General features: G+C 36.8%; 1 protein-coding gene across 13 annotated transcripts in view; it reads left to right on the forward strand.

The window, feature by feature from the left end:
- LOC106873629 (jmjC domain-containing protein 8) overlaps positions 1 to 12,500 on the forward strand; it is a 462,181-nt gene that overhangs the window by 202,914 nt on the left and 246,767 nt on the right. For 2 of the 13 annotated variants that reach the window (XM_052968758.2, XM_089353956.1), the window contains exon 3: positions 5,236 to 5,335. The exons of 8 other annotated variants lie outside the window; for them this stretch is intronic. Coding sequence is in view for 1 of the 5 variants with exons in the window: in XM_089353955.1 (XP_089210081.1) it covers positions 9,756 to 9,763 (8 nt within the window). In the remaining 4 variants the exon portion in view is untranslated. Of the gene's footprint in view, positions 1 to 4,288; positions 4,575 to 5,235; positions 5,336 to 9,622; positions 9,764 to 12,500 lie in introns of those variants that run through there. 3 more of the 13 variants (XM_052968762.2, XM_052968764.2, XM_089353955.1) reach the window with 3 other exon arrangements.

Here is a 12,500-nt window from a genome sequence, read left to right on the forward strand (position 1 = left end):
ACTTATTGTACACAGTGCTTGGATGCACTACATCTCGTCAGAAAAAGTAACCAAAACTGCATGATGGGGGGCATCAGATGTACTGTTGGCGAATTTCAGAAAGCATAAAAGTTTTGGTTTGGAGGAGATAGTGTGTCAACTGTTTATTTTCATTTTATCACAGCTATCACATACAAAAATCCTGTTTTCTGATTGGGTAAACATGATCAAACTACAAACCTCCATAGCATATTTCTAAAATTTTTCTAGAATATATGTTTTGCAAACAACTTGCAGATGCAAGTGCTACTAGTTGAAAGCTCCACATACCAGATACCAGCAAATGTATGGGGTCATCAGCAGAGAATGTACACCCTTTCGGGGTCTACCTCGTGATAGCATAATTGCGCACTACCTTCCCCCTCACTGAAATGAAGCCCTGCTTGCTAGATCAACTGGTTATCAGATTTAGCTTGATATTTTTCTAGTGATTGCTCATCATCTCTTTTTAACCAAATCTGGTGGCTTGCCTTTTCCACTGTAGTTTGGATATCATTCATGGTGGTATTTGCTTTACAATGAGTTAGGCCTAACGATAACAACAGTCACCTTACACTATGTCCAATGAATCTTCTACATCTGACTGGAATGATCCTCTTTCCAGCCTGTGTCTTCACAATCAATCAATCTTTTGAGCCTGAGCAGTGTCCATGTTATCTTCATGAAGAACCATTAACTTGACTAGATTTATCTCTTTCTTTCTTTCACATCATATTATGATATCCAGTTTCTTTGTAACTGGGATGGGAAAGAATCCTTAGCACCCTAGTAAATCTGCAGCCATCTCCCAATAGCCGTTCCACTTTTCATTGCTCACAGGAAATTTCTTCTTCTTCTTCAAACATATCTGCTGTCCTGAGCACACGAAGATAATGAAATCTTTGGTTGGCTCTTTCAATGTTTTTTTTTTTTTTTTTGCCACTGTTGATGAGAGCAATTTGGTTCTTTATAGCATTGAAGATAACCTTAAGGACCAGATTGTGTCTTCATGTATATCTATTCAATACTAGTGAACAGTTGGAAAGAATATGCTTCAATGTTCCAACTTTTCCACATCTGCATATATCATTTTCTGAGATGTTCCATCTTACTAGGATGAATGAATCAGAAAACTTAGACGTAATGTAGTCCACTTCCATATCTCATTCCAACTTATTTTTCTCTCAACAATATGTTCCTTCCATTTTGTCATCTGTTCTTGTTGAGTGCATTAGATCAAATGAAGCCCTCTTCTCTCTGTTTCCCTTGCTTTAATGCTGTTGCTAACAACAAATCTGCATTCACTCCACATCATGCTTGCAAATGGTCTGAACCGATCTGCACCAAATCCAAGTCCCTTCCAATGAATTTGCATTGCACCCACCATATCTTGGTGTGTAAGTGAAGACAGGATGTCATCAGCTTCTGCTTCTGCTTTCCACTTCATGACTGTTTTTACATCTAGTGGATTATGCCTGATTTCTGTATCATTTGACTCTCTCAGCATCATCATTGTTTGTACCTTCTCTAATTTATAAATTTTGACAATTGACGCCAGTGGTAACTGCAATGAACCCCTTTAACAATAGAGAGCTGAACTGTTCAGTATCCTAGGTAGGCCTGGCCACTTTCTAATGAACACATTACACTTTTGTTTAATGATTGGAACTCATGACAATGCCACCTTGTATATCAGAAGTGGCTTTCAAAGGCATGGAGACAAGCTGAACTATAAGCATCATATTGTATATTTACCTAGTAGCTTTGAGCTATCAATTGCTGTTAACCCATCCTTGGCTTGTTTCATCATTTGCATCCCGTGACACCTATCTGACAATGTTCCAGCATATACATGCTCTTAACGGGTTTTTCGTTGACTGTTTGAATGCTTTCTTCAGCTATTTTAAACTTAACTTCTTTCTGCACTCCCTTAATAAATATCAGACTACACGACTTTTTTGCCTTGAATCTCATCCTTGATCACTTCATCAGCTTGTCTAGCTTCAAGAGGGAATTCTGCATGATTTGCTTGTCAGTCAACAGAAGTGTCACGTCATCCATGAAGGCCTTCTCAGGCGATTGTACATGGGTGATTTGTTTCAAAAAGTCCACTGCTTTCAAAATCATCTTCACGACTAGGATAAACCACGTGACAGATATTGTGCAGCCAGCAGCGATGCCAGTCTCCAATCAGTGCCAATTTGTTGTAAAATTTCAAGCTGTAAGCCTCATCTCAAAACTGTCATAATATACGCTCATTAATTTTATTACTTTCTCCAGACTGTGGAAGTGGTCCATGACTCTTATCAGTAATTAGTGTGGCACTGAGCCATATGCATTAGCTAGGTCAAGTCATACCATGATCAGACTTGTCTTGTTCTGTTTGGCATCCTGGATCACTTTCCAAATCAAGAAACAATGCTCAACACATCCAGAGATTCCAGCTTTTTGAACAGATTCAGCAACATATCCATTACTCTGTAGATATGCCATTATTCTCCTTGAGAGAATTCCCAGAAAGATCTTGCCTACTACATTCAATAAAGATATTGGCCTAAACTGTTTTATAGTCTCTGCATTGACTTCCTTCAGCAGGTACATGCCTTCTGCCTTACACCAATCCTCTACTAGAGTCTCTTCATGCCATAGCTGTCAGAGCAGGACAAAGAGCTTCTATATGAAATGCCATCACCCCTTGGGGCACTCTTTGCTCTAGCTTTTCTCACAAAACCATTGACTTCTTTCTCCCTGATGTCTCCATATTATAAAACTCTGATTAAAAAGAGATTCTAAAAAATGCCAAACTTTTAGGATTTATGAGGAGTTTATGGGGTTTAATGAAACAAGTTTTTTTTAAAATTCACTATTATTTTAAAATTATGTTTCACCCCCCCCCCCATCATTTGTAAGGAGGTGGTAACAAGCAAATTTGAAAAAATCTCAGTCAAAATGGAGAAAATCCAACTTTCGAAAGTTCACCAAGGTATTCTATTGTGAAAATTACCTGGCAACAACAGGATACTCAGCTAGTGTGTGTATATATATATATATATATATATATATATATATATATATATATATATATATATATATGTGTGTGTGTGTGTGTATATACATATATATATGTATATATATATATTCTTTCTCTCTCTCATCATCATCATCATCATCAGCAGCAGTATTTTGATGTCCACTTTTCCATATTGGCATGGATCAAATGGAATTTGGGAGTGGATTTTCTACTGCTGGATACCCTTCATGTTGCCAAATCTCACCTGCTTCAAGTAAGGTAATATTTTCCCATAACCAGACATGTTTTCACAGAAAATTGGAAATGAAGGACGCTGCTTGTATAACTGAGACTTGCTTACAATTATCATGCAATATTAAGGCAAGAAGACAGTAATACACACATACATGCACCCATTTACACATCTCCTCTCTCATACTCACACACTCACACACACATATACATGATGGGCTTCTTTCAGATTTTATATACCAAATCCATTCAAAAGGCTTTGGTCAACTCAAAGTTATAGTTGAAGACACTTGCCCAAGGTCCCATGCAGTAGGATTAAATTCAGAATCATGTGGTTGGGTAGCAAACTTCTTACCAAACAGCCTCACCTGCACCTATTCTTGTGATATATATGAATGTGTGTGTGTGTGTGTGTGTGTTAGCTCTCCCTGTACTTCTCCTTTGCTGTTTCTCTCCTCTCTCTATATATAATGTAAAGTGTGACGAGTAGTCAGTGAGCCAACATCTATATCAGCTATTATTAAATAGATACACATACACATCTATGTATAGACCACACATATACTCACATACAAACACATGTGCATTATGTGCATCAATGTACCAGAAATCTGTCAGATTTTCCATTATAAAACATATTTTAATGTTACTTCACCTCTGACACACATGTACACACACATGCATGCACGCACATACACACACACACACACACACACGTGTGTGTGTGCACGCGTTCGTGTTCTGTGTGTGTGTTTATGTTTGTATACATACAGATGATGAATGAAAAGGAAAAACTGTGAAAGATAGAAAGAGAGAGAAGGTAAATAAGAAATAAAGAGAAAGATAGAGAGATGAGAGCATGCTAGGGGGAAATGAGTCTGAAATAGTATTAGACTGTGAGAAAAAAAAAACTGTAAATAAAATAGAAATAAAGATTGCTTAGGGTGTTTGTATAAGAGTAAGCATGAGGAAGGAAGAGAAAGAGAAGAGAGAGAGAGAGAGAGAGAGAGAGAGAGAGAGAGAGAGAGAGAGAGAGAGAGAGAGAGAGAGAGAGGAGTGTTAGTGAGAGAGAAGGGTTACTAATAGTACAGTTCATTCATGAGATTTGCCTAAGTGATTGTTCCTCAGTGTTTTTATGCTGAAACTGTGTGTTGAATTAACTAACAGCTGCTTCGTCACTGCTCTTAAAAAAAACAAAAAACATTGGACTATCTGAGCCTAATGATTATGGACAAAAATAATGCAACTTCTTTATTTAATTGTCATTTTTTCCTGATGGCCTTTACTTTATAATGTGAGTTATAGTAATTATTGTTGTTGTTATTTCTTCATGTTCTTGTTATCATTAAAAAGGATTGTGTTGGCAGAATCACTAGAATTTTAGTCAAAATATCTTGCAGTACTTAATAACTTAGTTATAGCTTTTCCTTCATGTTCTGATTTCAAATACTGCTAAGATCAACTTTGCTTTTCATCTCTCAGGGTTCATAAAATAACATACCAGTCATATTCAGAGATTGATAAAATCATTTAGACTCCTCCCACCAAAATTGTTGGCTTTGTGCTTAAATCAGAAATCAAAGACAGTAAGCTGACAGAATCATTAGAATGTTGGAAAGAAATACTGTAGTATTTCTTTCAGTTCCTTATATTCTGAGTTCAGTTCTTGCCTTTCGTTCTTTTGGGTTCACTAACCCCCTTCCTTTAAAGTTAAGGACCTTGTGCTACAATTAGAAAGAACTACTATTATTATTTTTATTTCTATTATTTTATTACTATTATTCTTGCTAGTGATAGTATTTTATTGCTAAGGTTAAATTTGCCTTTCATCCTTCTAATGCTGATAATATAAATACCACTCTACTTGTACTCAACTATTGGGTTGAATTTCTAGCCTTGAACAAATGTAAGAAATTGTTATTAAAACAATTAAAATTGATTTATTATTTAACTAGGGCTGTTAAAAAAGTAATGTGAATACAGTGTCCAGTTAAGAGATAAACAGAAAGGAAAAAAACTGAGAGTATCTAATGGAAATGGAGCCCTCATCTCCTGGTAAGTGCTATCAGGAGATTTAAGTTTAAGACAGATTTTATGTTTGTTTTCTTTCTTGAGAAATTTTTTTCATAAAGTCAATGTATAGAAATGTATTGTAGTTTTTTTTATGTATGTGTGTATATATACACATGCACACACACATACAGATATGCACACAAATATAGATATATGCATGTATATATATAATGTACAGTTATATATATATATATATATATATATATATATATATATATATATATATATATATAGAGAGAGAGAGAGAGAGAGAGAGATACATATATGTATGTGTGTATATATATATATATATATATATATATATATATATATATATATATATATATGTATGTATGTATGTATGTATGTATGTATGTATGTATGTATGTATATATATATCATCATCATCATCATCATCGTTTAACGTCCGCTTTCCATGCTAGCATGGGTTGGACGATTTGACTGAGGACTGGTGAAACCGGATGGCAACACCAGGCTCCAGTCTGATTTGGCAGAGTTTCTACAGCTGGATGCCCTTCCTAACGCCAACCACTCAGAGAGTGTAGTGGGTGCTTTTACGTGTCACCCGCACGAAAACGGCCACGCTCGAAATGGTGTCTTTTATGTGCCACCCGCACAAGCCAGTCCAGGGGCACTGGCAACGATCTCGCTCGAAAATCCTACAGGAGCCAGTCAGGCGGTACTGGCAACGGCCACGCTCAAAATGGTGCATCTCATGTGCCACCCGCACAAGAACCAGTCCAGGGGCACTGGCAACGATCTTACTTGGCTTGCCGGGTCTTCTCACGCACAGCCCATTTCCAAAGGTCTCGGTCCGTAGTCATCGCCTCGGTGAGGCCCAATGTACGAAGGTCTTGCCTCACCACCTCAGCCCAGGTCTTCCTGGGCCTACCTCTTCCACGGGTTCCCTCAACTGTTAGGGTGTGGCACTTTTTCACGCAGCTATCCTCCTCCATTCTCACCACATGTCCATACCAGCGCAATCGTCTCTCTTGCACGCCACAACTGATGCTTCTAATGTTCAGCTTTTCTCTCAAGATACTTACACTCTGACGGGTATTCACATTGACATTACACATCCAACGGAGCATACTGGCTTCATTCCTTGCGAGCTTACGTATGTCCTCAGCAGTTACAGCCCATGTTTCACTGCCATGTAGCATGGTTGTTCGTACGCATGCGTCATACAGTCTGCCTTTTACTCTGAGTGAGAGTCCCTTTGTCGCCAGCAGGGGTAAGAGCTCTCTAAACTTTGCCCAGGCTATTCTTATTCTAGCAGCTACACTTTCAGCGCACCCACCCCCACTACTAACTTGGTCGCCCAGATAGCGGAAGCTATCGACTACCTCTAGTTTTTCACCCTGGAATGAGATAGAAGTTGTTTCCTGTTTGTTTGCAGTCTTTATTGCACCTGAACATCTGCCACAAACAAAAACTAACTTGCTAGTTAACCTGCCTTTGATGTTGCTGCACCTCTTATGTGTCCATAGCTTGCACCGGGTACATCTTATAGAGTTACTACCTACTCCTTTTCTACATACTGAGCAGGGCCATCTACCTGAAGGGGTTTGTGTTTTATCTACCTTCCTACTTATTAGGATTTTGGTTTTAGCTAGGTTGACTCTAAGGCCCTTCAATTCTAGACCTTGCTTCCACACCTGAAACTTCTCTAGTTCTGATAGTGACTCCGCAATTAGGGCAAGGTCATCAGCATAGAGGAGCTCCCAGGGGCAACCTGTCTTGAACTCCTCTGTGATTGCCTGGAGGACTATGGTAAATAATAGGGGGCTGAGGACGGAACCTTGGTGGACCCCTACCTCTACCCGGAATTCATTGCTGTACTCATTTCCAACCCTCACCTTACTGGCAGCATCTCTGTACATGGCTCGCACAGCTCTCACTAACCATTCTTCTATCCCAAGTTTCCTCATTGACCACCAGATAAGGGATCGGGGGACCCTGTCAAAGGCTTTCTCCATGTCAACGAAAGCCAGGTACAGAGGTTTATCCTTAGCTAGGTATTTCTCCTGCAACTGTCTCACTAGAAATAAGGCATCAGTAGTGCTTTTACCTGGCACGAACCCAAACTGCATCTCATCTAAATTGATTTGCTCCCTAATTAGTTGGGCTATGACCCTCTCTGTAACTTTCATAACCTGATCTAACAGCTTGATGCCTCTGTAATTATTTGTATCTAAAGCGTCCCCTTTACCTTTGTAGCAGTTGACTATGATGCTGCTACACCAGTCATAGGGTATGACTCCTTCGTGTATCACCTGGTTCGTAATACGGGTGACTAGGCTATAGCCAACACTGCCAGATATTTTGAGCATCTCTGCAGTGATTCCTGATGGGCCGGGGGCTTTCCCGGTCTTCATACTCTTAATTGCTTTATCTACCCTGGTACTATCAACTCGGATAGCTGGTCCCTCTATTGGGTCGACATAAGGCAGGCTCTCTTTCTCCCATTCATTCTCTTTATTAAGCAATCTATCGTAGTGGCATCTCCAGACCTCTTTCTTTGCATCCTCATTTAATGCAAGCGTACCATCATCCATGCGAACACATTTCTCTCCTACAACATCACTATTCTCTCTCCTACACTGTCTTGCAACACGAAATACCTCGAGTCTTTGGTCCTCACGGCGCAGAACATTGGCAAATCTTTCCTTATCTGCTTCCCCTCTGGCTAAATAAACCTGTCGCCTAGCCTCCCTTCTGGCACATTGGTACAATTCCCTGCTACCACCGTTCTTCCAGTCCTTCCAAGCCTGTTTCTTTTGTCTAATAGCCCTGTCTACCTCCTTGTTCCACCACCACGTTACTCTGGGTTGGGAGGGGACCTTACACCACCCACAAATCTGGTCGGTGGCTTTCAACAGGTTGTCCCGCAGAAATCTCCAATTGTCTTCCACGTTGTATGATGCTATATCCCCTTCTATTTCGTTAAATGCTTCAAGTAACTTGTCTCTAAGTCTCTGTCCGTTTGCAGGGTCTTTAAGCTTCCATATATATATATATATCCAGCATAATTGGCGGATGTTAAACGATGATGATGATAATATATATGCATACAAATATATATATATATATATGCACATGTGTGTGTGTATGTGTGTGAGAGAGAGTATATATGGATATATATATATATATACCTGTGTGTACATATACATATATATATATATATAGAGAGAGAGAGAGAGATCATCATCATCATCATTTAATTTCCATGTTCCATGCTGGTATGGGTTGAATAATTTGACAAAGATCCAATGGGTCCAAGGACTGCATCATGCTCCAGTGTCTGCTTTGGATTTCCTTCCTAATGCCAACCACTTTAAAGTGTACTCTGGAGGTTTTTATAATGCTGTTGTCACTATTGAGGTCACCCTCAAAAGAAGGGTGCCAGGAAATGCTTTCATTTCTATTGGAATTTTACTAAATTTGTGGAATATTGAGTGCATTGCATTATATATATGTAAGGGATCTCAACTGTTTATTGAAAAATGTCAAATATCTAAAAATAAATTTGTTTGTTTGAGTCTGGGGGGTTGAACAAAGGATGTTTGGGAGAGTCCAGTCTAGATGTTTGGCCACTTGTTTTTAAACCCATGTGTGTGTGTGTGTGTGTGTGTGTGTAGTGAATGCTTAAACAAAGGATAAATTAGTTTTGGGGAGGGTTGGTCTCTTAAGCAGTTTTGTTGGAAAAAAGCCAGTTGATTATTGAAGAATGAAACTAGGAACAAAAGACGCCAGGTTTGTTGTGTTGTTGACAAATCAGTTCAGAAATGTCTAACTATTCATTAATTTTAATAAAGTGTTGGTTTTAATCTGAGGGAGTCATTAAACAGTTTTAAAACACTGAAACTTTCTCCTAGATCTAACTGAAAATCTTTTAAAGAGATATACATTATAATTTTAAGCTACAACTTTTAATTCATTTTGCAAATATTGTTGTAAAGATTGTTACAACCAATACAAATGCATACTAAAATTGACAAAAGCAATCAACATTTTATCATGAAGATAAAATGTCAAAGGAAAGATAAGAATTACTCATGGCAAAAAGAAAAGGTTTTGATAAATGAAATTTGCTATTAATTCAAATTAGAAAAAAGTGATTGTGTGGCAAATTTGAATGTTTAAATGGAAATAGATTACAAAAAAAGTTACACTTTTAAAGTATACAGTAATCCCTTGACTATCTCAGGTGTTACGTTCCAAAAACCCCTGGGATAGGTGAAAATCTGCAAAGTAGAAACTGTACTGTACTGTATATATTTTTTTAATTGTTTTTATAATTTGTATATATTTATTTATTATAAATGCAAAACAACACCACACATTCGCTTCCTGAGTTTCATTTTCCATACAGTATGTGCGATTCTTTGTTTACTCATCCATGGCACAGTACGTATTTTCTTTTAATATATTTTAATTAATGTGTTATACAGTGCAGTACTGTACTGTATTTTTATTTACTAATTTATTAATTTTTAGGTGTGAAAATGCTTATTTTATCACAGAAATAATTAAAATCTGAAAAAATATAAATACCCATCAGCCACAGAAACCTGCTATATATTGATGAGCCTGCGATATAAATTTACATATATTAGACAGAAAAATCTGCGATGTACTGAGGACGTGATAGGTGAATCACAAATATATACCTTAAGCATTATGGACAATTTGAAATATGAGTTTTATATACATATCTATTGTGGGTGTGGGTGTGTGTGCTTGTATATATACTTTTGTGTGTGTGTGTGTGTGTGTGTGTGTGTGCGTGTGTGTATTCTTTTACTCGTTTTGGTCATTTGACTGTGGCCAAGCTGAAGCACAGCCTTGAAGGGTTTTAGTTGGACAAATTGACCCCAGGGCTTATTTTTTGTAAGCTTAGTACTTATTCTATTGGTATCTTTTGCCAAATCACTAAGTTATGGCGACATAAACACACCAACACTCATTGTCAAGTGGTGATGGGGGCACAAACACAAAGATACACACATACATAGAGATACACATATATATATGATGGGCTTCTTTCAGTTTCCCTTTACCAAATCTACTCACAAGGCTTTGATTGGCTCAAGGCTATAGTAGAAGACACCCAAAGTGTCACACAGTGAGACTGAACCTGGAATCATGTGGTTGGGAAGCAAGCTTCCTACCACAGCCACATATATATATATATATATATATATATATATATATATATATATATATATATATATATATATATATATATATATATATATATATATGTGTGTGTGTGTGTGTGTGTGTGTATGCCCCAGCATGGCCACAGCTCATGAGCTGAAACTAGATAAAATGAAAATGAATATATATATATATATATATATATATATATATATATATATATATATATATATATATATATATATATATATGTGTGTGTGTGTGTGTGTGTGTACTTGTGCATTGCTCCATGCATGTTTGTGTGTGCTTATATATATATATATATATATATATATATATATATATATATATATATATATATCAATGCAGGAAGTTGGAAAATTTATTGATATCATTTATTCACCATTACACATATTTCATTTTCTAATAGGATTACTGAGTTTTACATGCTAGGAATTTCCTATTAGAAATCCTTCAGACAGAAATTAAATAATACAAATTTTACATTTGAATGAAGTGCTTATATTTAGGTTATAATCAGGAGCAGTACTGATAGTTAGGGTGATGTAAAGAAGAGCAAATTCAATATTACAGAAGAGAAAAGAGAGAGAGTTTTACACACGCATACATATACATAGATATACACACAGAGAATATACACACACATATATATTATACATATAATGGGTATATATATAAAATTATGCCCATGTACAGTTTTAGATGGATAAATACTTATATACAAACGTACTCATATATGCAAGTGTATATATGTGTACATACACAAACATACATGCATGCACACACGTACACGCACACACACACATATACTTATACATGTACACACACATACATACATATATACATATATTATATATATATATATATATATATATATACATATATATATATATACACATACATTATATATATATATATATATATATATATATATATATACGCAAACACACACACACTCTCTCTCTCTTCCTCACATACACACACATATACACACACACACATTAGGGTGTTTGGAAAGAAATTGTGCTTTTTCATCAATATGAAATATGAAACAAACCAATCACATCAGAGCCAAAGTCAAATGGGCAAAAACTATCTAGAAATAGTATATTATCTATTCTATCTTGCAGTGTGTCATTCATAGTTATTTCAGTAATTAACCCCATGGAAGATAAGAACTTTATGAAACAGCATATTCGCCAATCCTTTCTGTGAGTTCCAAAAGAAAAGTACCAATACAGAAGCAATGAAAGACATTTGTAAAGTGTATTCGGATGCAATGAAAGCTTGTACACATCAGCTGTGGTTTAAAAGGTTTAAAGATGGTGATTGTGACATATCCAACAAGCCTCACTCTGGAAGACGACCCACTCTGAATGATGACCTTTTGAATGAGATTATTGTATCAGATCCACATCAAAGCACCTGATATTTGGCACAATAATTTAATGCATCATGTTCACCTATCCATGAACATCTCAAGCTAATTGGGAAAACATGAATTTGGGTTCTACATGAGCTTATGCTTGAGAACTGAACACTACATTCAACCATCTGCAGCAATCATATAATCAGGAATAACAACATGCCATTTCTGCAGCACATTGTTACAGGTAGTGAAAAATGGGTTTTGCATCTCAACAGAAAACAAAAAAGGCAATGGTTATCACATAGTGAGAGATCAGTGCCCATACCAAAACCAGAACTCCATCCACAAAAATCTTTGCTCTGTGTTTGGTGGAACATGAATGGTATTGTCCATTATGAGCTACTGGAACATGGAAGGACCATCGATGGAGATGTTTTGTTGCCAACAACTTGATTGTATAAATGAAAAATTATGTTGAAAGTGGCCAGCTTTGGTAAATTGAAAAGCTATTATTTTCCAGCATAACAATGCACAGCCACACTCTTCAAAACAAACCCAAGAAAAAGATTGTTAGGGTGGGAAGTTCTTACATCC

Source organism: Octopus bimaculoides, chromosome 6 (assembly GCF_046866305.1).
Source record: "Octopus bimaculoides isolate indiv1 chromosome 6, ASM4686630v1, whole genome shotgun sequence".
NCBI classification, from domain to species: Eukaryota; Metazoa; Mollusca; class Cephalopoda; order Octopoda; family Octopodidae; genus Octopus; species Octopus bimaculoides.